Source organism: Phoenix dactylifera, chromosome 2 (assembly GCF_051530095.1).
Source record: "Phoenix dactylifera cultivar Ajwa chromosome 2, Ajwa_hap1_PhDact_Kaust_v1.1, whole genome shotgun sequence".
NCBI classification, from domain to species: domain Eukaryota; kingdom Viridiplantae; phylum Streptophyta; class Magnoliopsida; order Arecales; family Arecaceae; genus Phoenix; species Phoenix dactylifera.
In genome coordinates, this window is record NC_143191.1 from 52,007,992 (window position 1) to 52,035,325 (window position 27,334).

General features: G+C 38.6%; 2 protein-coding genes across 2 annotated transcripts; both read right to left on the reverse strand.

Annotated features, from left to right (window-relative positions):
- Positions 1 to 2,286: 2,286 nt before the first annotated feature.
- On the reverse strand, positions 2,287 to 9,826 carry LOC120103767 (putative protein phosphatase 2C 40). Its single transcript, XM_088716887.2, has 4 exons — positions 9,626 to 9,826; positions 5,289 to 6,229; positions 4,916 to 5,180; positions 2,287 to 2,742 (listed from the first exon to the last, which is right to left on the reverse strand). The coding sequence occupies exons 2-4, from the start codon at positions 6,138 to 6,140 to the stop codon at positions 2,615 to 2,617; spliced, it is 1,245 nt and encodes a 414-aa protein (XP_088573013.2). The 5' UTR covers positions 6,141 to 6,229; positions 9,626 to 9,826; the 3' UTR covers positions 2,287 to 2,614.
- Positions 9,827 to 13,327: 3,501 nt separating this feature from the next.
- Positions 13,328 to 24,065, reverse strand: LOC103718619 (threonyl and alanyl tRNA synthetase second additional domain-containing protein). The gene is made up of 8 exons (XM_008807530.6): positions 23,665 to 24,065; positions 23,438 to 23,584; positions 22,439 to 22,551; positions 20,160 to 20,252; positions 18,850 to 18,952; positions 18,672 to 18,746; positions 16,666 to 16,761; positions 13,328 to 13,686 (listed from the first exon to the last, which is right to left on the reverse strand). The coding sequence occupies exons 1-8, from the start codon at positions 23,752 to 23,754 to the stop codon at positions 13,627 to 13,629; spliced, it is 777 nt and encodes a 258-aa protein (XP_008805752.1). The 5' UTR covers positions 23,755 to 24,065; the 3' UTR covers positions 13,328 to 13,626.
- Positions 24,066 to 27,334: the final 3,269 nt, after the last annotated feature.

The following is a 27,334-nucleotide window of genomic DNA, read 5'->3' on the forward strand; positions in this document are numbered from 1 at the left end:
TTGAATTCCTTCCTAGCCTATGTTTTATGACATGCAAACTTGTGACCATTCATCATCACCTGATAGTACCACACTATTGCTCACCTTGGCTTCCATAATACTGTAGTTTTATTTTAAACGCTCTCTCTCTCTCTCTCTCTCTCTCTCTCTCTCTCTCTCTCTCTCCATCTTATTATAATTTAAAGCATCTTTGTCTCATATTGCTTAGAAGAATTTTGAATGGTTGTCAGAAGAATTTGAATGACAATTGTCATGTTTACTCTTACTGTGAGGGCCCCTTCTCAATAAAGCGAATTCCATCAGCTCATGTGCAATGTTGCAGATATATTCCATAGGTCAATAATGAAGACAAACACCAAAGTTTAAGCTTCTTGGGTCAGGTGGGATTTTAACTGCTGTATCAACTGATAATGTAAAAGTTAGCGGGGTAAAAAGAAATAGGTTGATAATAAAATGCACAGGGCCTCATCTTGAGTGCAGCGGACTGACACTTCTGTTTCAAGACACGAGCTAAACCTGATGGTGCAGAACTAGCTCTTCTATCATGACCAAGTTTGACTGTGTTGATCCTTTCTTTTGAAAAAGTTGACTGAGTTTGTAAAAATAATAATAATAATAAAAAGCTCTGCCCCCTGACGTTTATTCATTCTAGCCACTAGCCATTAAGGACTCGTTTGGTTCGCACAAAGCATTTTCCCTCCTAGGAATATGATTCCTGGAAAACAGATTCCTAGGAAGTAGATGCCTAGAAAAGTATTTTTGGCATGTTTGGTTAACCATGGAAAAGTGACAAATTTCCAAAGTACTTATGTTTGGTTGACCATCCACTTTTCTGAGAAAGTTATGTATAATTTGTATTATGCCCTTAATAAAAATTAGGTCTTTAATATCTCTTTAATGCTTCTTTAATGCTGAAGGGTCTTTTTGGGAAAAAATAAAAATGGAGTGATTCCCGCCTCATGGGAAAGTAACTTTTCCATGTTTCTCATGGAAAAGATTTTTCCATGAAATGTGGGAATCATATTCCCATGGGAATACAACTTTTCCGTCTCTCTTCTTTGAAAATTCCAACCAAACAAGAGGTATCTCATTATTTTTTCATTGATCACACTTTCCCCCCTTCTTTTCCCGCGAACCAAACAAGCCCTAAGGTGATAAAAAACTAGGGAAGAAAGAAACATTAAAGGCCACAAGTTCTTGGTGTGATATATTTCCTTCCAAGACTACTTTTATGTTTCAACTGAGAGAGACACAGAAAAAGAGAGAGGCCATGTAGTCTATCCTACCTGTGTCCCAAATTTGGGTCCACTTAGCAGCACTGCTGCTGTACTCTTATCATCTATTTTCCTATAAAACTTTGTTTTTCAAGTCTTTTTGGTTTGGTAGGTAGATGCAGTTCTCCAACTTGTATACAACTTGCTCATGTCCACCCAGCTCAGTTAATGCAACTTCTTAAATATAAGGGCATGGCTTGGATATTTTGAGATATTTGAATATCTAAGAAATGGTAAAGTAGAATATTCGAGTCCAGATATTTCACACAAGCCACTCAGTAAAGGTTTATTCCATGCTATTTCCCAATTGCAAGATGCCCAGGGTTATCCTTACGAAATGCCTAGGCCTCTGACTCTCCATCTGACCATGTTTGATTTAGCTCAGATGGGAACCTTCTTTTCCTGTCAAAGTCTTCCACTAGAGACCACAATCTCTCTCTCTCTCTCTCTCTCTCTCTCTCTGTGTGTGTGTGTGTGTGTGTGTGTGTGTGTGTGTGTGTGTGTGTGTGTGTGTGTGGAAACTTAAAGATGAAGGTGAGATGTGATTTCTTGAGTGATGGTGGTCATTCCCATCCCAAATTGTTGTTGGTATGACTGGAGGCATCTATCTAACAGGAGAAAAAAGGCATCCACTTTGTACCATGGCCAATTGGCTACATTTTTCTCTATTTTACACCCTTCTGAGAACAATGCCATTGGTATCCAACATTTATCCCCACCCAAACTCCTTATGGGACCACAAGGGTATTCTTAGGTACACATCAACTCAAATCTGCAGATCATGTCCCCCATCAGGCCAAGATCTCAATATGCATCAAGGCGAGATGAATGCCCTAAGATCGATTTGAAGAACATTTAGAATAGTGTCCCTAAGAGGCACTAGGGCATATTTTTAGTGAAAAATACTAGAGCTAGTGATGCCTTCTACTAAAAGTGGGAATCTACCAATCTAAAGAACAAAAGAATATAATTATGGCTCATGAGCCATGTTATGCCGCACCAAAAGTTGAGATTTGGCCCACTTGAATCGATGTTCATAACTTCAAGAGCAGAATGTAATTAGCAACAAATGGAGTTCATTAAAAATGGCACATTAATTGATTACTCAAAAGATCTTTGACTAGCCAAGGATAGATCCAAGAGCAGGAAGGATCGTGTATTTGTAGGACAATTACCCAGGGTCCTATGGATCACAGCATCACTGTGGAGCTGGAAAGCCTGATCTCTGTAAAAGGTTTGTACAATGAGGCAATGAAAGATGAAAGGAACATGCAATTCATGCAATAATCACAGGCAATCTTACATGCTGTCAAAAACTTGAATTTTCAACAACTGGATGATTATTGATGTGTTGATGCAGTAGATGTTTGATGGCCAGTGCCGAGGAGAATCACAATGACAGTCACGTCGTCGTGATATTCTCTTCTCATACCAGCAGGGATGTCCATCAACTCGTCAAGACTCAACCCTGAAGCCAACCAGATGCAGGGATTAGGATATTTACACAGAGTCATGTGCAAAGCTCAATCAACTTTATGAGAAGTTTAAGAACAGCCCAAGCTTGAGCAGAATCTAATGAAAATATATCAGGTACTCAGAAATCAAATTGTCGTTTTGGTTAAATACACCGAAAGTAGGTGTTGACAGCCAGAAAACATGCAAATATTAGTGGTGAATCCCCACAATCATTTATCACTGGATGTACTACAGAACTGGCTCAAGCTTAAGCAGAACTTCATGATATTATATTAGGTACTCAGAATCAAACTGTCGAAGATTGTCATTTTTCTTAGATCCACTGAAAGTTGGTGCTGATAGCCAGAAAACACACATTCTCTATTTAAAATTATTAATGGTGAATCACCACAATCATTTATCACTGAATGTAATTTGGATTTGTGTTCAACTAAAGACCAACACAAAAGGACAAGTACGTCACAAACCCAACCAATAATTGCAGACCATGGGAAGCATTCGTACTCGAAAAAAGCTGTGCATCCTGGATTACATTGAATGATCCATGCATGTTGTTGTAACTTGCAAGCAAAAAGACAATAGAGTAGGATAAATAACATGACAGTTCATCAAGATGAAAACCAAGGCAACATGAACAGGAAACAACTGATTATTTTTATTTATGAAATGATTGTGATATCATAAAGGCTTCTAAAACAAGAACAGACAATGCTAAAGGTTACAGGATCCATCTTCATCTTCCCAAACGAAAAGCTACCAACCAACTACCATGTTAAACATTGTCATTTTGATTACAGAAGACTCTCTCTCTCTAGCTTATCCAACTGGAAACACCACGAGCAAGTCCATTTCTTCTCCATACCTTAAACTACTTCAGCCCAATATTAGTAACCTAAATATTTTCTAGTTAGTAGTTAGTCCAAACCACAAACTATAACTCAAGTGACTAAAACTAGTTCACCCAAATCCAATAACTACCAAAATCCGACCTAACATTTTCTCATTAGTCTAAACTTTCTAAACCACATCCATCCAAACACAAATCCATAAACATAACCACAATGTGAAGCTCAATTAACTAAATGTTTCCTTTCCCCAAGCTAAATCTAAATTTTACTTGGCTAGCAAAGACCAAGCTCCTCTGCAACCAACTAGCCAAGGCAATAAATCTCAAACTATGAAACCATGCCTGAATAGCCAATCCTATCTATTATCCAACTAGATGAGCCCAGCCTAATACAATTCCATTATGGAAAGCCCAAAAAAAGAACCTCCTCCTTGACCTGAGAAGTGCAATTTAATTAGGCACCTTAAAGCCACTTTATAGCTACTCTATGCAAGTCATTCTATCACCAACCTAGAAGCCAACCCATATGCCACACATTCAATTGCCTACTCAACTAATCATATTTCTATGTCTATAAATACTTCTATTCTCATGTTGGCGGAGCTAAGAAGAAAATAAGTGAATCTTTTCACAAGAAACATCGTTCTTAAGCAACCCTAAATATTTTTCCTTCATCTTCAATAGTTCAAAGCCTTGGACATTTGCAATTGACAACTAAACCCAAAAGCCATATCCACCTTCCTTCCACATCCAGACCCACCCATAGCCTTTTTTAAAACCATATTTAGTTTTTGTTTTTCTGAGCAGTGATGGTAATTTGCCAACTCCAGGATTCGAACCCCTGGACCTCCCTCCAAAGGCGAGTCCTTAGGAGAGGAGTCCCACCAGCTGAGCTAGCTAAACAGCTGTTGGCAAAACCATATTTGTTTATGGACCAAAATACTATCTCCTCCTGAATCACTAAACTATGTATGATTCAAACTTCTAATTAACTCTCAAGAAATGCAATAATCCTTTGTTATACAAGCAGTGCAACTCAAAAATTACATTTATACTTTTTCATGATATCTAGTTTTCATAAGAATCACTAATTTAGGTCCAATGCTCTAAAGTTAAGAACAGAGAATTCTGAGGTGCAGCTATAGAATTTAGAAATAAACAGAATCAAGGAGGCACTTTTAGCCTAAACTTATATAATGCGCAGAGCTAAAACAAAAAAGTAATGGCAAGAAAGCATAATTTCATAGAAAAGCATAATGAAAGTTGTCTACCTAAACACAAAGGAGTTAAATTATTAAAGCATAGGATATGATTATACCTGCCCTTTTAGCTGCTCGTGACATAAGTTGCTCCACTAGAAATTTTGCCGGATTGCTTGATGGTGAGGTGATAATAAAAGAGCGTACAATCTTTACAACTTCCTCATTACTAAAGAAGTCAAACAGTCCATCACTTGCAACCAGAACAAATTGATCATCTTTTGAAATTCTATGAATGTTGAGTGACGGCTGCGTTGAAATATATGGTGGACTCAAAAGGTTTGGAACTTGAAGAATGCCCATTAAAGCATCATTCAATTTCTTCTGCAAATATTAGGAAAATATAAAATTCTGGTTAAAAAGGTTGAATGTATTTTCTTTTAAAAAAGAACATGAGAGAAAAAAAGTATAATTTTTTAGTTAATGTTTTACCTTTTTCAAATAACCTACTCCAAATGCACGAGTTAGCTTGAGTTTCCCTTTCACCTTTCCATGTGAAATTATCTTTGGATCATCAGGGTGATCAGACAAAAGCCTCATTCTCTCTGCCTCATTATCAACCGAGTGACAATCAGTAAGCTGAATTGCTTCCAAATTTTCAGCATTGATGCCTTTTGTTTTCGCCAATATGGCTCGGCTATCACCTAAGTTAAGTGAATATAAATCCTGCCCATGGATAAGCACAACCAAAACACAAGATCCTATAGACACCAAATCAGGTCGGTCATCCATTTCCTGTTCAACCATATACAAGAAATCACTTTCTGCTTGTGCAAGAGCTTGTTCAAGACAACTAATGACACAATTTTTGAACACATCAGATGAGCCTTCCTCCTTTTGCACCATGGCAACACCCATGTCATTGATGCTGCTAGCTTCCAAAGACATATTTTCATGAAAACTATGGTCTTCTATAAGATATGGGAGGGGACCATCTGGACAAAAGTCATCTGGCATCATAATATTGCTAGTCATCATTTTTGAGTTTAATGTGTTCAAATATAACCTAATATTTTCATATAAAGTTCCAGCTAAAAAATCAGCTGCATCTCGCCCATTAAAACCATCATAAATTGCACAGAAAAGCCATCCATTTTCTTCAGAACAAACTGCTTGGACTCTATCTTCCCCAGCAGCCCCACCAGCTATTTCCACTTCCATAGCATTAAGAAAGCCTTCACTATGGGAAGGAGCACTCATAGATTTCAGCATGCTTGCATCCCAATCCGAACAATCACTTTGAGAAGATATGCACCCACTTAAATTCGATGTATTACTTTGCATAGAAGATGATAAAATATCCAAACTAGACAGTGATGGTGAAGAAGGTACTCTTTGGAATGTCTTTGGAGAATCCAAACTGGGTAATATCCCTGTTCCAATCAAACCATTGCAAATATTTGTGTTTGCTAAAGTGAAATTTGCACTTAGAGCAGCTCCTGAGAAGCAAAAAAATGAACTTTTGCACATTTGAACCTTCTCATTGTCATCACATGCAGTTCCTTTTCTACCCAAACATTGGTAGCCAAAACTAACATTAAATTTCCCATCAGATTTGCTTACCATAATTTACAACTGAACCTATCAACAAATTCTTTGGAAGTGCTTTTAGCTGGAAAAAGAATTTAGATTACGTATTAGATTGAGAACAATATCTATCAGACAATAAATCGGGTAAAGAATCAGGAAAAAGAACTATTTACAATGACCATTTTATAGAAAAGAGATGTATTAGTCATATGATTTTTTGCCCTTCATAAGTATTCTTGATAGTTAGAAGAGCACAACAGATAAAAACTTAACTCCAAGACAGTTACCATAACAGATACAATAACTCCAAAGCATATACAAACTTATGCAATTGAAAAATTAGTAAATATACCAGTATGAAGCTTTCCATAAGTTAACTATTCAGATGGTTGGCAATAGTTAGCAACTTTCACAAGACAGCCTCGAAACCTTCGTACATAATTAAGAAAAAGTAGATATTTTCAAGTAATTTAATACGCTCCCACGCCCATGAGAATTTTAAGATGACGAATAGATTACTATGATATGCTGAGCACATCGAATTTCCTTTTAAGTATTAAAATCATACACATTGAAATTTTTCCATAGAATATATGGCAATTTAGTTACTTAATAATAGTGCCACATAAATATTGCTGAAAACATGTAGTAATTTACCATACTATCTGCTGCTATACATCGATACTGAAATAAAAGCTTGGAAATAAAAAATGCACTAGGTTAATTTATAAACTCACTGGTATTTGGTTACTGTGTTCCCCCTCACAATTGTGGTTCTAGAGTTCTAAAATGCAGCATGTGACAACTAAGGAAATATGCAGACAACTTGCCACATCGAGTGTTTAATATCTGTCCAATCTGTGTTATTCTTGGAAAAAGTTTACATGTCATTCTCTATGCACATACCGCAGATAGCTCCACTGTGTAAACTTGGCTAAGATACATGAAATTTATGGATATTGTCTGATCTATCATTTACAGCTCACATATGGAGTTTAATTTTTGTCTCTTACTTCATGTTCATGTGATCCAAATTTCTATCCTATTTACATGTGAAGTGGCAACAAAACCTTACTTGGCTTTTGCTTTTTACCTCTCCACTCTCTTGTACTTCAAGACGAGAGGACTGTCGACCACACCAGGATGTATTGCACAACATATAAAGTATGAATATGCATATTTCAATACTTGGCTTTCACAAACAATATTAAAACGTTTGCATTAAACCGAAACATAAAGTTGCACATGGTCTCCTCAAATTAATATTGCATTAAATTATTAAAAAAAATAAATATAAATGAATCCGTCATGCTGTAGTATTTTTTGCATTTAGCAAATAAAATATTTTCAAAATAACCAACTGAACTTCAAAGTATAGAAGCCTCTATTATAAGATCTGAACACCAATATCAAAAACATCTTTGCATTAAAAAAAAAAAATCACTCAAAAACTAATGATGCATAATTGCAGTAACTAATGATGCGTAATTGCAGTAACTAATGTTGAGACACATGTTGTCAAATGTTTGTTCATGTCCTGTTGCTTATAACCCCATAAGCTTTGATTCGGTTGTATAAATCTGTTAGTTTGGTTCTGCATATAAGCTTCCTACAGTAACAGAAAAAACTCAAGTTATCATTATTTCCTAATGCCATCACATGTGGTCTGTAGTGGCGTTCACTTGCATTCCAAAGCTCTTGTTTTGTAACTCCACCTGCCTATTTATGATGAACATGAACCTGCTGAACTCTTGCAGTTAAAAATTCAAAACATAGGGTACTTCTACCTCGTCTTAATTTTATCACATAACTGGCAGTTGAGACAACTGCTCTCCTAAGAAGGATGTCAGATGTTTTCCTATAAAGAAGCTAAGGAAAGCCTCAAGATTCAACACCCCCTCCACCTGCCCCCGCCCCCAACTTTGTGGTTTTTTTTGTTTGTTTTTTAATTCCATTATACCAATATTATTGAGTGAGAATTCTGACATGTTTCTACAGTAGTGGAACAGTGGAACCTTTCTTGGCTATTGAAATTCAAAATCCACAAAAAGTTCCATGCCTCTGATTCATAAGAGGCAACAAAAAAGAAAAGAAGTTTTAACAATTGATAAAATCAGCATTAAAGTCTTCTGATTAAGGGATTCATCAAGTATAGTGAAATAGAACATTCAAATCCCAAATGAATCCCAGCAATAAACATGAGATAGAGTTTAAAAGTGAGGGAGAGGAAGGGAAACAAGGTGATTGGAAAACAACTGACTAGAATAATTCAATTGTTATTATCTTGGTCAAGACCAGGGCCTTCCACACCTTTAATGCTCAAGCAGTTTCGGTGTTTTATTAGAATCCGAGTATTTACCATCGACCCACTACAACCATAACCATCTAGCCTCTCCCAAATATTAGGTTAAGATATATGGATACTTATTCAGTAAGCATTTCTATTTTGGTTTACTTCTATTTCATATCCTTTTTCACAACCTCCATTAATGTAACCTAGGGTCTTCCCTTCCTTGTTTTACATCCTTTAACACAATCCTCCCCTTTCGGAGCACCCTCAGATATTTGTTTACGTGCCCATACTATTTTAGTTAATTTTTACCATCACTCTGTTCTTAATTTTTGCAACTCTTACCATTACTTTGATATGCACAACACGACCTATACCAGTCCCAAACCCAAATGAAAAAAGTCGAGGGCTGACATAAGCGGATTCAAATTCAGTATTGTACCAAAATTGCAGTGTTTGAACATTTTGTGTCGAAAATCGACATAAAAAAAAAGAAGAAGCAGATCTAAGGTTGTCTGCATCTCCCAAACCTTATGAAGACCTAAGCTTTTGGCCATTGTACAGGATGAGTCCTAAGCCTTTGCATCTCTCCCTCATAATTTTAGGTGGACTAAAGGATTTTCACATCCATATCCTCCAAATAAACATTTCTAAATCAAAGCCATAGATAATCACAAAAAGTTAATTTAAAAGAAGAAGAAGAAGAAGAATAAATGAAGGGAGATGAGTCTCTTCCATCAAATATTAGTAGTAGTAGCGCAATAAATCCAGAGAATCTTCAAAACAAACTATAATAGTAGCCTGGTAAATAAAGTAAAAGAAGGACAATATAGAAATTTTGAATTTCTGATGAAGCACGAATCAAACATTCCAAAAAGAGGAGAACAAGAACTCGATGGTGCCAAAAGTAGCGTCGAAGAGAGATTAAAAAAAAAAAAAAAAGCAGTACCAGAAGAACTTGAACTAGACTTGGTGTGAGCACTCTGCTCTTGATTCTCCCCGGCTTTGTTCGATTTCAGAAGGGAGGAGAGAAACGGATGGGAAGGCGAGAGAGGAGACGAAGTTGTGGCTTCTCGCAGCCTGTGCGGACTCCAAGCGGTGAAATTGGCGGGCGTGGTTGGCCTCTTCTCTGCGGACTCCCTAGAGAAACAAAACTAGGTCACGTAAGGCAACTAGGACACGTGCAATGCGCATGATAGAAAGCTTGATTTATTTATTTTTTTCTGTACTTTTTAGAATTGGTTAATCTATTTTTAATTTGGGCTGGTGCAGTCATACTGTTTCTCTTTCTTTGCACAACTATGCCGAGAACTTTGCATTATAGTAAGAATGGCATTGTTTCTCTTTCTTGATAAGAATGATATTTTCTACTATTTATCTTAGTGGTGATACCCACTATTTGGCAACTAAAGATCTCGGATTTGAATTGGGAAAGGTATATCCCTAAACATCAGGATTTAGATAATTATAGTGCAGATATATCTCTGTTTATATCTTAAAAAGATGCTAAAAAAATATTAGGATTATATTCCCAACATAAAAGTTTTATGTATATATTTGAAAGAAAACTCTATACCATCATATTATTTTTCTTATGCTAATTAATATATTGCTATATGAGTTGTAAAATTGTAGTTTGGATACCACATTAAGATAATATGTTGCAAATAGATGATTTTGCTTGTGTGTGCATGTGTATAAATTTTGTCTTTTTAAAATAGATCCAAACAACATCCGCATGTTGGAGGTATTGATTTTATAGCATCTAAGTTTGATAGGTACGAGCATTTTATGTGGATGGGTGTCTTGGGTGCTCTGTCTATTTATTCATTAAGAAGTTCCTCTTGGAGATCTATGCTCAAATGCATGGTAAAAGTAGTAAATGATTTACAAATGACACTGCACAAGTCAACTTGGTGCGTTTTATAGCAACCTTAAATCTTTTGCTAGCTTTTGAGTTTAATACATAGAAATGGAAGATGCTGAAGAAATATGGATGCTTGTATGATTTTCTTAACTAAGACGATGAGCTTGATATTCACTTAGCTCCGAGGCCAATTGTTCTCATATGCAATGTTGTTCATAGCTACCATAGTCCTAGGTGATTGAGACTTGATTTGGCTCGCCAATAGTATGTCGAGCTACCATATTCACCATTATGGTTGGTTTGGCTTGACATGAAACATAGGTTGCAGAACAGTTGCAAAAATATCATTTGACATTATCTCTTGATCGAGCTTGTGCAGATAAATGTTCGCAAGCATAGGTGAAAGAGGACTTCAAGTCTCTCATGTAATAGCATCTCAATGTGAGTCTTTAGAATCCTCTAGCGTAGGATAAGAAGCCAAAGTCCATGACGTTTTAAATCTTGTGCACATGAAATGGGATGGGACATATTTGTCTCTTTTTTAGTAGAGGGGTCATCAAGTGACATGGATTCTTGTCTTTATTTGGGTTCAAGATTTCTTCTCCCACGACCGCTAGCATAACTGTGAACGCAAAAATCAAGCGGTGTCAAAAAATACAGTGGATTTGAGAATAGAAATTGCAAAGATATAGGATAATATTCAAATTTAGACCCTCCCACCTTTTTTGATTGAGTCCCATTTTTTAATCGTGACCCCGTTCAAGGTGATCAGGAATCTCCCTCTCAGTTTTCCCTTTCTTTTTGTCCTTATATTTGCCCCATTAACTTTGTTGGACCAAATATAAGACTACAAGAATAGATCCCTAAAGTAGACATTGCTTAAGGGATACAAAATCTGGCTTGAGGTTCTCATTCTACATTTTTTTAGAAAACAGAGAGATGAGGAAGAACATGTGCATGTCCAACACGCCAGAACTTGATATAATGAGAACTTGCCAATCAAAGTATTAATCATGTCTCAACACGCCACCATATAAATTAAGTAGCCTATAATCAACTTCAGATGTCATCATGACTACCATTTTTTTTTTCTTTCTGTATAAATGTTATCATTATTATGAGGTGAAAAGAAGCAACACGTTGAGCACCTTTTGCCCTAGGAATTCTCTTGAAAATGATGCTAAAGGATAAGATCAGACTCTTTCTCCTTCACTGCTATGTAGAAACCCCCCGAGTGGCTTTTTTATACACAAATATTGAAGAGAAATAAAGTCTGATAGAGGTAAAGGTCCCACCTTCCCAAGATATTTCGGACATAAAAAATCACAATTTTAGGCAAATTTTGACATCCGAAATATATTAGGGTTTTGCGTCAGCTATTTGGGGTGCACCTTGTGGAGAGAGTCCGCTCTTTGCCGGTTCCAAGGTGTGCAGGTCCAGATGTCTGAGTTTGAAGTATCTCGAATAAGACTGATGTCAGAGTGGGAGATCTCTCCCACCTCTTTCAGCGGAAGTATGAGCTAGGACCGGAATGTGCTTGGATCTGACGCTTTGGTCTTCATCCGAGGGTAGTACTGTTCTTATGAAAGGTGGTCTGGGACCGCTTATCGACGAGAACAGTGCTTAGTGGATGTGGTTTGAGGATTCCCTTAGTATGCGAGATGTGCGGTGTTGACGAGATGGTGGACCATGTGATGTTTCAGTGCATATAGGCGAGAATGACATGGCGGGTGGCAGGATTCCTGTGGAGGGCTTGGAGCCAGCAGGACCAGTTCTTACTGACCATCCGCCGATAGTCGGGTATGCCACTATTACGCCAAGAGGCTGTCAGAGCGACCTGCACAGCCTACTAGATTTGGCTGGCAAAAAATGCTCGAACTTTTGGCGAGTACAGAATGTCGCCGAGGCTCGTGGTAGAAAGCGCTCAAGCGTCGGTAGCGAAAATTAGTCATATCTCATCGTTAAAAGGGCCTTTGATAGCTTGGGATATCTAGAATTTTTATTCTGCTCGAATAGTACCCCGTACGGTGTTCTTCATCAGGAAGCCCCCACCTCCGAGTTTCCTCAAGGTCAATTTTGATAGATACGTTGCCGACAGAGGTAAAGGGGAGGCGCGAGTTTTGTTATCAGGGACCCAGACACTAAAGTGGTAGCAGCAGGCGACTGTCAGCTATTCGACATTTCTGTGCCTGGTGCGGAGTTGAGGGCTGTTTGGGCAGGCCTTCGACACGCTCGGCTTGAGTTACGAGCCAGTTCAGCCATCCTAAAGGGTGACTCGACCACGGTTATCAGTTAGATTCAGGAGGATCCAAAGGGTGCTGGCGGCAACCATTCGTTCCTTCGTGACATATGGGCAATGACGAGGAATGGAGGAGCCTTCCATGCCAAGCATATATTTCACGAAACCAATGGAGCTGCGGATTGGGTGACCGCCTATGTGGCCAGCCATGCAAGTGGACCGAGTGGTACCCTATAGGCTAGGGATAGGGAGTTGGCCTGGGCACTCCGAGATATTCTGTTTTCCGATTTTATTGAGTATATTCATACTCGTCAAGTGTGAGTTACCCATCCTAGCAATATATATATATATATATATATATATATATATATATATATATATATATATATATATATATATATATATTAGGGTTATTAAATGACAACCCTCATGGAGAGTGTGCAAAACAGGAATCCACAAACAATAATTATCTAGTATGCTGCAGAAGAGAGATTCTCTAGAAAAAGATAATCATGCATCGATTAATCAAAAGGGAAACAAGACAATTAAAAGTCGAAACATAGACTGCAGTCATCAATAGCTTCTGATATAATCTGTGTGTGTTTTCACTCTTTCATGTATTTCTTTTGTCATTTCTCACAATGGAAACAGCAATCCAATGATAAGGATTACATTCATTTCTTCAACTCGGACCCTTCTGATGTACTACAGAATGCTCCCAAAATTGCCAGCATCTAGCTTGGCAAAGATGGACAAATTTAAGGTTTGAGTTGGCCTGCATGTTGTGATTCTATTCTCCCCATGGGGTACGATTCATGCCATAGAGTATACTGATGATAAATGATCAGGAACTGATGTTATAAAATACTTTAGTGAATCCTTTCTTCGTCCGGATTTGCATAACCTGAAAAAAGGTACCAGGGCCAAATGAATGTTCCATGTTAAAATGCCAAATAAAATGCAGAAACCAAGTTTTACTATGAACATCTGATATGTTGTACTATTTCATGTTGCAGGCTGTTACCATGATGGCCATATCCAAAGGAAAGTGCACAAGGTAGTAATTTTAAGGCCAAGAATAAGCAATGGACGGCGCACAAAGTCATGTAATGCATGCTTGACTCTTCTCATGCTTAAAAGGCTTGCCTTCGATTAAAAGTCAATTCAGGCAAGTCCTTGGAATGCCTTCTAGCATCTCTGTCATCGATTGACAAGGCACATGTTTACCCAAGGAGATCCTCCAATTTCCAACTTTTTCATCAACACTTTAGGTCTCAGGCAGCAGTAGAGCCAGGGTTTTCCATTATAAGGGCTAACAATATATGGAATTAATTATATATGTCCTAACTATGCTTCATGATGTTATTCCATAGCAATTACCAGGTTACTATATTTTCTTAAAGAAGCATTATTCAATGGAAAAATAGAAGGTTCTGATGACAATAACAAATATATCTCTTTAAAATTTTTCATGCATGCATTGCTAGTATGTAATGAATCAGTGTGGCCTTGCCTGGATGTGCAGAATGGCAGCACCTTCGTTCTCATTGCTTGTCCTTAATGAGTGCGTACAGGAGAAATTTTTTTGTTCTTGGTTCAATTCAGGATATTGTTTGTGTATCAAGATATGGATTATATTTGGAAAGGACTCCTACCAAAGTTCTGGTGTTGCCTAAAAGGGATATTTCTGATGAGGGAAATTAGTTACAAGTATACACAAAAAAATTTTAGTTACATCCGGTTGTGGTGTGGGGGTCCATGGCCCACCTTACAAGTCTACACAACTGGACTGTTTGGTACAAGCTAGAAAGCAAACAAATAAGAAAAAAAAGGAGAGAAGTTGAAAGCAAATATCGTAAAATGACCTTACATGGCGTAATCCTCAAGCATCATCATTACCATTTATAAGCATCTGATTAGTTTTTTTTTTTTTGAATATTTTTGTTACTTGGAGACTGGGTTCACAATCTAAACATGTTTCACAAGATTCAAGTGTAATAAAAGATATTGGGTTCGAATAGGTAAAGAAATCTGCTGCACCACTATTATTGGTCCCTTAAAGATATCAGAAGACCATTTAGATTAAGAGTTTGGCTAGACTCAGATTTTTTCTGAGATAAGCTTGTCCTATATAGCTGTAGCATATCTAGTGGCATCTGAGAGGGACCAAAGAAATTATTAAATCTCTTAGGAGATTGCAGAATAACTAAATATCATACATGTATGCGCCAATTTTCCAATCAATATTCTGAACATGCCCAGAAGCGAACATTAATTATAAGTTGATGAAGTAATCGAGTGCAAGTAGTTTTGCAGCCTCCGATAGGGATGTACATGGGTTTGGTTGGTTCAAGTTAGAAGCTAACTGCAACTAACAATAATCCTCATTAATCCTCAATTTTCAGAACTGAAATCTCAAGGTCCGAACTCAAACAGCACAACCCAGCCAAGATCAGGTTGGTTTCAATTGATTCTCCAGCCACCCAGATATTCAAATTAGTAAACTTCAGCACATAAACTATTGTTTTTATTCAAGAAAATTTATTAAGCATACATAAAGCGGCATCTATTCAAAGGTATCTTATAACCACAAAATCCAAAATGGCTATAAATCTAATTATAACATGTTACAACTACAATGAAAAGAAACCAATATTTATTCCAGAAAAACAATATTTAACATAAACCATGAATCTATGAGATATACTGTAGATATAGTGCATGATATAAGCACTAAAATAAACCTAATGGGACATAAATCTGTTCAGCAAAAATACAATTCATCAAGAAAACAAAACTATCATGATGTTCAGCAGCAGCAGCAGCAAATAAAACCCCACAAAGACAACAAAAAATTGAAATTTCTGCGACCCCTGCTTTAAAAGGAGATGAAGATGAAGACATACAGATAGCAAGATGATGAAGATTATGATGATGAAGAAGCTGATGAAAATTTCTGCGACCCTGCTTTAAAAGGAGATGAAGATGAAGACATACAGATAGCAAGATGATGAAGATTATGATGATGAAGAAGATGATGATGATGCCGTTGTTGTTTTGTAGCATCATAGACTACAACAAGGTAAGAGCAAGCTTTGAGGGGTGGAAGCTGGCAAGAAGGGCACGGTTCAGGCCTCAGGGCTTGATCTTTGTGAAAAGATTCAAGGTAAGAGAGAGAGCTGTGGGCTTAGCACTGCAGGATATAGGGACAAATGGTGAATAGATGGTCGTGGAAGTGGATATGTTAAAAAGACTAGAGGACAGAGGAAGGAGGGATTATGGATTCAGCATTGTGAGAGTGAGGTAATGAGCCATGGAGTTGAGGAGGATCCATCAGCTGCGGGTGATGCTTGAGGCCGTGGGTGATGAGGTCATTCAGCAATTGGATGGAAGTTTGAGCCTTTGAGGTTAGATTGTGAAGAGTTGATGTCGGGGCCAATGAAAATAGGGTTTGTGTTTCAGAGTGCGAGGAAAGGGAAGCTTGAAAGGTGGAGTTTTACTCTCTCTCTCTCTCTCTCTCTCGCCATCTCTATATCTCTCTCGATATTCAAAATTGAACACATCACTAAGATGGTCGGTCCCGCCATGGGAGTTGGCATAAATAACTGAGAAGTGGGGGAGTGTCGGTCAAGGGGTGCCTCAGGCTTCGGCTCGATTATGAATCCATAGAGATATAAGCACATATATATGCATAAAACATAATATAAACTCAAACAAAAAACAAAGCACATCCACCTTATCACCAAAAAAAGAAAAAGCATGCACCCACCTGGGGGGAAAGAAATAAACATGAAAAAGAATGCAGCTTATTGTTATAATATTATATTAATAATGCTCAAATCAGATGTGGAGGTTCAGTTGCAAGTAATTAAGCCATTATTACCTTCAAGCTCCTAATATTTGCAATATCAGCCACATGAGTCCCTCCACAAGGGCATCCAGGGTGGTCACCAAACTTCACAATCCGTGGAGTGCTACCCTGAATGATTTCATGATCATTAGATTAACAGTTGCATGAAAAAAATGGGTATTGCAATCTTAACAAAATCATAAAGGTAAGTTCAACTCATAACTAGTCATTTTAAAGCTTTTCCGCAGTTTTATCTTTTAATCACGATGTGCAACTTATTAACCACAATTTTCATTCTAAGTGCCAAGCTTCTTATGGTTTAAATACATGTCATTTGAGAATAGACACACAACAGGGGGAAGAAAGGGAAATAAGAAAGAAACAAGAAAGTTGTTCGCTTAACTCTTTTCGCTTCGCAATTTGCTACATTCACTTCCAATCATTTTTTTTTAAAAAAAAAAATCTCAATGGATCACTGCCAACTATTTCTCATAATACATCCAATCCAAATTGAATATAAGAATACTCCATTAACAGAGAAGTATTGCACCTTCCCAGTCTCAAACTATGATAAGTATATACAAATTATGTATCCATTTAGACGGCATATCTTGCCTAAGAAAGTAACATCTTTAAAATTCCATATTTTGTTTGTTGTGCATAATAGTAAAGTTAAGTGGGTGTCGGTACCAGGAAATCCTGCTGAAAGAATACGAGATACTGTGCCTTTGATGGAAGCTTCAACTTCTAATACTTATTTTCCTCTGACAATACATCACAACGCTAACTCATGCCCCGCGAAAAGTCTTCCACCAATGCCATCTAACCTTCCAGTGTGATCTAAGCTGGAACTTATCACACCGATTAAGTCTCTCTTGATATCCACATCTAAAGTACATAATTACATGGCCTATGTTACTTCATAATCATAAACTGATTCTTTGCATCAATGTTTAGAAAGGTGGAGGCATAAGGTCAGGCATTTTGATTCTCAACGAGGCTTAGGTCTCAAGCTTAAGTTGTGAGGCACAAGCTTTATGGATTTTTCTTCAAATAAAAAATATATAGAAAATAAAAAAGAGGATAATTAGAGTAAAGGTTACAAGTAGTGTATAACCAAACAAGAATCTAACATTTGGCTCTATTACACCTTGTAGTTTGTGCAGAAATTTGTAGTTGCACAATAGCATTCAATGATAGCTAATTTTTGCATTTTAAAGAATTCATAAGTACAGCCAAAATAGATATAAAAAGATTTTAAATCTCATGAGATGGGGGTGTCTGATTTCTTCGTGGAAAAGGATGCCCTGCCGTCCTGCCCTATCCCAACAACCATTATTGTTGAGTGTCAAGTAGGTACTCTCTCTATCCCTTCTTCTTTCCTTTCTTTCTTTGTTTCTTTTCTTTCCTTTCTTCTTTCCTTCCTTTCTTTCTTTTCTTTTTTCTTCTTCTTTCTTCCCTTCTTCCTTCTTTCCTTCCTGTTTTTCCTTTCTTTTTCTTCTTCTTTTGTTCCTTTCTTTTTTTTTTCCTTCTCTTCTTTTTTTCTTCATTTCATTCTTCTTGTTTCTTCTTCTTTTCCTGCATGGATTGGTTTTGGAGTCCCACACCTATTTTCTCACAAGAATGGGACAGGATGGATGGGACAACCCCCATCCCACCGCGATTTAAAACAGTGGATATAGGAACATCTGCTTCCTTCTATTATAGTGGAAATAATTAAATCTTAGTGTCTATGCCTTATTGCCTCCCATGGAAGGCCTAAGATGAGGCACAAGGTGCATGCCTCACATAAGCCTCCATACATGACGGGCCTGTATCAGTTTCAGACAACCTCACCTATGAGCCTCAAGCAACTTTTTGGCAAGCCACATCTTGATGCATGAGGCAAGCCGAACCTTAAGGTATTTTAAGGTATTGTGATGATGATATCAGATTTTCATAACAACCAATTCTTGATAAAATGTTTTAAGAGTAACAGATATCATCTTTGAGAATACTAATACTAAAAATACATACTATGGAAAAAGTGTCAGACATACCTTAGAAATATAACTAGGGAGATCACCACCACACCATTTAGAAGCCTCTTCATATGGTAAAACAGAAGCCTTCACCTGAGGGAATATTCATCATAAAATAAAGTGATGAAGAGAACATGGCAACAGACAGAAGGCAATGTTACAAAACCAGCAATTACTTTCATGATCTGATGCCCACCTTCACACCAGAAGAAATTAACGCATTTGCTTCTACTTCCAACTCCCTCTGTTTAGTCTGCAATTGATCTTTTGGGATTATGCCCTTATACTCAACAAACGGCCTGATAAAGTGAAAGAATTAATAATATTTAATCCAGTTCGCAAGATCCTCATTACAGAAGCAAAGATGTCAGTCCTAAAATGTAACAAGTTTGTGGAATGAGTACATATTCAAAAAACTATAAAAATGATAAGATAAGAAGAGACAACTATATTTGCTTCTTGATGTTGTATGCCACTTTCATGGCAGACAAAAAATAATTAAATAAGAGCGGCAGGTGATACTTGCTCAGAAAACGTGATCAAAGACGACATACATGCATGAAGAATGAAATGGCTTCCAGTGGTTGATTTAGGTCCCAACTAATATTGAGTTATAACAAGTATATATTCTGAGCAGCATGGAATACAATGCACGCACAAGTTCAACCTGTCATGGGGTGCTGTACAGATGTACTAGAAGAAATGCTGACAGAGGATAACATAGGATCACATTGAACCATAACAGATTTATCTGGAGTCACATGATCAGATGCTAACATAGTGAACGGCAGAAATCCGTGAAAATATTTTGTATTAAAAGAAGCAATGGCAATGAACTGGGATGGCCTCAATCATATTAGGCAACAGATCATTCTAGGCACAACTCCAGGGACAAATAGTGTGCACCGTGCAGTGAGCATGACAATTTCCAGGACCATTCAGAGTTTTGCAAGCCATGCAAGTCACTGAGACATTGTAGCAGAGCAAGTAAAAGAAATTTTGTTGATTGCAGCAGCTTTAAAATCTTTCAGCTATAATATGGCAGGTACTGGAGCAAATATTATAACAAATATAGTGCACCACAACAGCAGCTATTTTGGATGATACAGTTATGGACTAGCATGAAAGCTTTTAGCTCCCATAAGAAACTAGAAGAATGGATGAAACTTTAAATCTTAATTTTAGAAAAACAAGGCTCTCCCTTGATGTCAAATTTTGAGAATTTTGAGAATTTTGCAAGTTGAATCTGGCAGCCAGAACAACGTACAATTACACAAGACAAACTGAAAGAATAAAATGTATGAAATCTCAACTATCTTCCAAGCAACAATACCAAAACTAAAATGTACCAGACATCAATATTTTATAATAGACAAATCTATATAGATCCACCTTGATGATGACATTGATAAATAGACAATAAACTCAGAGTCATGGCCTTATCAAAAGGAAATTAAAGAAAGAAACAAATGATAAATAGGGTCCAAAACTGCTCCCACATCATACCCATCAGGAAAATGATAACCTTTCCCAGGCTCGAGATGAGATAAGCCTAACTTGCGCATGCATATATCCAACAAATGCCCTGCTGAATGAAGTCTGCAACATAAATAAATAACAAGTTAAGGCAAAAACCCTTGTATCAAAAAGCTTAGGTGCAGTAACAGTGGGCAGGTAAAATGCACATGATAGCCCCTATCCAGCTCCATCTGTATACAGAGTTATGAGATAAACAAAGGAGGTGACTCTCAGAAAAATGTGTGCATGAGAGAGAGTGTGTGAGAGAGAGGCAACAGGCGCACAAGGCTTTCACTATCTAGTTTATGAATGGATAAGATAAGATCCAGGAGCTTCTCTCTTGATAGTGATGCATGCACTTCATTTTCTATTAGATACACATTCACTGTAGTTATCTCCTTACATGGTTGTAATAATGCCATTATAGCCATATAACAGCCATGAAATTAAACAGTTACACTTACAACTTACAAGCCATTATACCATTATAACAGATTGCGACTCAGTAAATGGCAATTATTAGTTCCAATGGCAAACAACAGGTTATAACAGAAAAATGAGGACCTTATGAATATCATGGAACCATACAGTATTATTTTGTAAATAAATAATAATACTACGACAATAATATAAGAATAAATCAAATTATTGAAATAGCGAAAGTGTTAATTATGGCTGTTATGACCATTATATAACACCATTATAGCAACAAACAAGCCAATATGAGCATTTCTATAGACCGTCATATAAGTTTATAATATAATGGCACTATCCCAACATTGTTATAACCAAGGTTAGATGAACCGACCGAACCAACGTACCGGTTAAGACCGGTACCCGATCCGAACCGATACCGAACCGGTTCTGAAAAAAAAATGCGCGGACGCGCGCTGCCACTCTGCCGCATTAAAAGCGGCCAAGTGGGGCAGCACGTGGGCTCGCTGCCCGCACGGCGAGCCTGCGCGGGGAACCGCGTGCCCACGCGCTGCCCGCACGGCGAGCCTGCGCGGGAAATCGCGTGCACGCGGTTCCCCGCGCATCGACCGCGATTCCCACCATGTGAAACGCGCGCGGGCACGAGTCGTGGACGCGTTTCCCCACTCGCGCTTGCGTCCCCGCGCTGGCGCGCTCCCCGCGGCCTCTCTCTCTCTCTTTTCTTTTTTTTTTGCCTCCTCTTCTTTTTTCCGAGCTCCTCCTCTCTACTTCCCTCTCTCCTCCTCTCTTTTCCTCTCTTTCCCCCTTCTCCTGCGAGCAAAGGAGCTCTTCTTCCCCGCGAGGTGCTCGGGAGGAAGAAAGAGGCCCGGTAGCGCGAGACGTATTCTTCCCCTCTCTCCTCCTCTCTTCTTCTCTCTTCCCCCCTTCTTTCTAGTGAGTACCGGTGCAAACCGGTGCGGTTCGCACTGGTACAAGCCCGAACCGGTGTGGTTCGACCGGTACCGGGCATGTACCGGTGCGAACCGCATCGGTACGGGGTCGGAACCGAATTCCACCGCTGTACCATACCGGTGGAGGCTACTACCAGTACAGTACAGGCTGAACCGGTTGGTTCCAACTGGTTCAGCAGACCCTGGTTATAACAAATGTTATACAATTATGATTTTCATTATGTGAAATTACGCTCCAGGCAGAATTTAAGAGAAATAAAAAAGTGAAGAGATTGCATCTGACAAAATCAGGGTGCTTTAATTCATTTCCTCTCACAGCAAACTTTGGCATCATGACATGGCACGAAGATGTACTATGACAGTATTGGAACTTGTGGGTAAGCACAGGAACTTTCTGAAATGAGCTTCATGACACAGTGCATTGCATAGTGATCTCAGCTATGAATCCAACTTCAAATAAGAGAAGACGATGTTTATTCACAGTATGGGATTAAATATTTAATATAATAAAGGTAGCAACATTTTGATCAAGATATCAAATATATCATTGTAGAAGTAATTGAATGATACAGTAAATGGTCATCCACAGAATGGATTTCAGTTCGCCATCTCCTATCCTTTCAGCTGAGGCTGATACTATAAAGTTTTCACTAGAATAAATTATAAGATATCGAATATATAATTGAAGAAGTAATTGGATGATACAGTAAATGGTCATCCACGATTTCAGTTCGCGATCTCCTATCCTTTCAGCCGAGGCTGATACTATAAAGTTTTCACTAGAATAAATTAAATTACTTTGGACATTGAATACATAAACTCCTAACTTTGAGAGAACTCAGTTTCAGAATAACTTATTGCAATTTTCTGAGAAATCTATACCTGGAATTGAGGTCACGCCTTTCTGCATCAACATACAAGTTGACTTCTTGTCCCTCTTTGAGTTTGGATTCCCATCCCTCTTGCACATCTTTGAAAAATCCATAATGGAAAACCTAACAAAGTGTATCATCATTAATGCAAAATAACATCCACATAACTGAAATATGAAACCTTCCATCTGAAAGGGATCAGAGCAGACCATGAAACCAAATTCAGGTGAAGAAATGAATGGCATCTTCAATTCTTGCATTAGATTATGAAAGTTTAATTAGGTAATGATATCAGACTTGCTTGCTCCATTAATTAAGGAATTTATTTAGTTTTAGGTTATTGATAATGATGTCCCGTTCACTTATTAATTAACTGTTCCAGCTGTTCTTGGTTAATCAATATACCTTAACAAGGAACTTATTGAATGCCTCAGCAAGCAATTCAATTTAACTATTCATGGTTTAATTTCCTTTCACTGGGCATGCGAAACACAGCATCATGGTTGATCCTTATTTCTTTTACAGAAGCAGTAAGAGCAACATCTTAAAGGAACACACAAGCCTGGTTGTTGATACCCTCCAAATCAGAAAATATGGAAACACCTTCCCTATAGTAGAGTAGGTGCATTAGAGAAAAATCTTTCAGACCAATATTCTACAAGTTACCGAAGCTGATAAACAAGGAGCATAAGCCTGATTACTAAGATTATAGTCAGTACTGAAGCTTTTTTCACCTCTAGTACCTTTAATTATAATTACAGTCATAACTAACAACAAAAAATGGTCATCATGATAGACGATCCCTTCTCACTTGTTAATAACTTCTCGAACTCAACAATTTGATGATGATATAAAAATATCCATTTCAAGATCCTCATTTGAGCTCATATGGAAATAAATAATCAAATTTACATCATATATTATATGAACACAAAAGCGCAGAAAAGACCCCAAATTGCAAGTGAAGAAGAACACAAGATGGGGAGTTCCGGAAATCAAGAATTCTCACCAATCCATCTTTCAATCTCACGTCCTCTACCATGAACTTGAAATCGGAGCTACGGTTCGTGATGAATCCCGTGTCGGCCGGCTGCCCACCGCCCTGGGGGTAGAAAATAGTGGCATCCAAGATCACCGCACGGCGGGCGTCCTCTTCCTTCCAATTCCCAAATCAGGTTGTCAGCGGCAAAGAATCGAAACAATTAAGGCTTACAAAAAGGTTTTTAGAAGCGAGACCTGGAGGCAGGATAGAAAAATGGCGGTGGATTCAAGAGTCCGCATGTCATCGAAGTAGGCAAGCTTCGTCGGGCTTAACATCGTCGCCATCCGCTGCAAGAATCTCTCCGGTGCTTCTATTTCCCCGACAAATTTTTCCGGACGGTAGTCTCAACCGCCGCCGCTCGGACCCGAACACCGCGCCGAAGAGATTACCGTCCGGTCCAATTTGTCCGGGAAAAAAGAAAGAGGGAAGAGAGTGCTACGACCTGGAGATTGGAGACAGAAGGCCGTCAGATCTTGATCAGTCGATGACCATCAGATCTTAGCCGTCCAAATGTTAGAGGCCGGTGATATTGTCAGTGCTTTTTTACCAGAAAAGTCAGACATGAAGGTCGTCAATTGCGTTATGCAACCAAACGCTCTCTCTTTTGGAAAAAGCATGCTCGCTTAAATTAATTTGGATGGGGATCCATCCGAACCGACTTATGCTTGAAAGATAAACTGACCAATAAAAACTCACCATCTAATCATTGACTAACAATTGAAAGTTTGCCATATAGCATATCCAAAAGATATATAGAGAGTCTTCTGCATCTCAAACTATAACAGTAACAAATGGGTCATATCACTAGCTATTTCTTAACAAACATGGTATCCAAGCAAATTCCGCTATCGAGAAATGTGGAAAAAATTTACATGCGAGATATGCAGCTTGTTGCCTTATGAACTAGCGTCTCTCTCAAACTACTTAGCGATAGGTTTTAGCCCTCACTTATATATATTGCGTTCTCGAGGGTCTTCTAGATAAGTTTGTTCTCATTTGACTCTTGTGTTGCCTTTCCACTCCTCACTTCCTCTTGTTTCTTGACAATCATGTCTGACTTAGGCATTAAAGGGTCCTCCACTGGATACACTTTAGTGGGTGAACTTCTTTACATTTGTTGTTTTAGGTCTAGTGTTGGATATTGTCCAAAGTAGTTCCTTCGCCATCCAACTCCACCAAAGCATTGCCGTAGAGGCATGCAATAATCCTACCTGATCTTTTCGATTCAAATGTCAAACGAGCCAGAAACTCTAGTGACTACTACCAACTCAGCACCTCGGTCAGATCAGTTTCCGGCGATAACAGATTGGTGCTAGAGGAAGGGTCACTAGTCGGTATCCCACTATGACCATCGACTTTATGGGAAACAAGGATGCATCTTATTTTCTGTATTTGCCTGATTTGAGTACTTTCAACAACGATCTCACTAGTCGGTATCCCACTATGACCATCAATGAAGATGCTCTCAAGCGTAATAGATCGGGCGAGCCATTTAATGGCTTTGAGGAAGCAATACCTGCATCCTACAAGCCTACATGGCCACCATAGGTCGAGCAAGCTATTTAACGGCTTCGAGGATGTAACATCCTTGTCCTGCAAGTCTATGTAGCTGCTACAGGTTGGGAAGGCCATTTAACGGCCCCAAAGAGGCAACACCTCTGTCCTGAATCGATCCACATGCCAAAGACTTGGCAAGCTAAGTGACCTCTCTAGAATGGGATGGTCCAAGTGGAGGAATCGGACTTGCATTGATGATTTGGCGAGCTAACCAACCTCTTTAGGTCGAGACAGCCTGATGGAGATGGCAACCTTCAAGCGACTATAAAGCTGATTGGATTCGTCCACCAAAAGGATCCAACGAGGCCAAGATGGCTGAAGTCTAAACTGACTAAAGATGCCCAGCTCTATTAACTCATTGATATCCATGTGAACTCCAGATCTCAATAGCTCGGGTGTTGAACCTTTGAGTATTCCTGACCTACAAGCTTGCACTTGAAAAGATCCAAGTCCTCCACCTTGGCCAAGTAGGGCTAAAAATGGGGGTGCAAGTACCTAGCAAACTGATTTATCTTCACAACTCCTAGCACAAAATGCCAACCCCAATGACTTTCAAAACAAAAAAGGGTTCAATGACTGGCCGAGGTTTGCACACTCGATCACACTCTCGACCCATAACTTTAAAAGATGGATGTGGCAAGATGAGCCCGAACCTACCTATGATTAGCTAACTTGCCCACTTGAAAAATAGTTAAGACTTAAAAGTGGGGGACAAAAGTGGGAGATAAATGATGTGGCCTAAATCTAATCTATCTATCATGAATCGACACATGGCAAGCATTTTAAAAAATAATAATAAATTTAAAAAATTTAAATTCTCGGTGGGATTCAAATAAGGAATGAGATTATAGTAGATTTAAATCCAGATAAAGAAGCAGGTTACTGTAATTCTTTGATTTTCGCCTCCAAATCATAGTGTATTCACGCTCTCCTCTAAATAAATGAGGCCAAGGGATCCCAAAGGGAGATAAAGGAACGGCCAAAGGCTCCCAAGCATAGATAGCAACAAGCTCTCATGGTGAGAGACTCCTACGGAGAGGCTTTCAAGCTCTCATGACTACTTTGCACCCGACTCCTCTTCCATGGCTGTCCTCGCATGCTATCTGTTCTCTAGACAAGCTAAGCATCATCAGAGACCAGGATGTGAGTCCCTAGAGAGTTCCTTCGATGCCACTTAAGATGCAAGCGCTAAGCACATGGGATCCGCAACCACCAACCAGAGCCATGCTGAGCTCTCAAGCGGCGCATCCCTAGAGACTTGGACACGAGTCCCTGGAGGCTGCCCATTCATCCACCCAAGATGCGAACACTGTGTGCATGGAATGCATGACCGCCCATGCCAATGTGATCTGTGCAGGCATGTTTAGTCCTATATTGGTTCTTCGTCGAGGAGATCTTGGATACTTATATAGGAATAAAAAATTTAAAAAATACCTTCTGGCTAGCCTTTTTGGATGAGATTTTAGGTTATTACAAATGGTATCAGAGCGAAGTCGGCCCATAGCCTATATAGAATAGGGGACACTGCAGCATGGATTCATAGAGGCTGACCATGAGTCCATCGTGGTGCTTGTGATTGATTTGTATGGATTTGAACTCTTAGCTTAACAAGGACATCAAGGCTTGAATGAGAGAGTATGTGAGGATCATTTGGGTATGTATTTAGTTCTACATCAGTTATTCACCGAGGAGATCTTGGGTACTTATATAGGATTAAGGAACCCAAAAAATATCTTCCGACTAGCCATTTTGGGTGAGGCTTTGAGTTGTTACAACCAAGCTCGCAAGCCATGCGTCCTCAGAGATTAAGACATGAGTTCCTAGAGGTCGCCCTTTCGTGCCACTTGAGATGCACGCATCTTGCATACAAGACACGCGACCAGCAACCAGTGCCATGCGGATCTCCTTGGCCGAGCTCCCATGCCGAGCACTTATGGTCAGACACTCAAGATCAAACGATCTAGGAAGATCGCTCTACTCTAATATTTTTTATTCTTTTGATATTTCTTATTGTTATTCCAAAGTCCTACCCGACTTAAGCATTGGAAGAGGCCTGGTTGGAGCCATCCGACATATCTTTCTCGTCTCTTTATGTGCAGATTCGCGACTCTTTATGGCAATCAATGCTCTATCTTCCACCATTATGGACCGAGTGGATTGATCTACGCCCTCCATACCTTCAGATCATCAAAATTTGGTTGGGCAAGATTTGGGCATCAACAAATTGTTTTCCCAATTAGTTGAAGAATCTCAACTCTCATAATCCTAATCATGCATTAAGCTGCAGAGTATCAAAATATTTTTGTT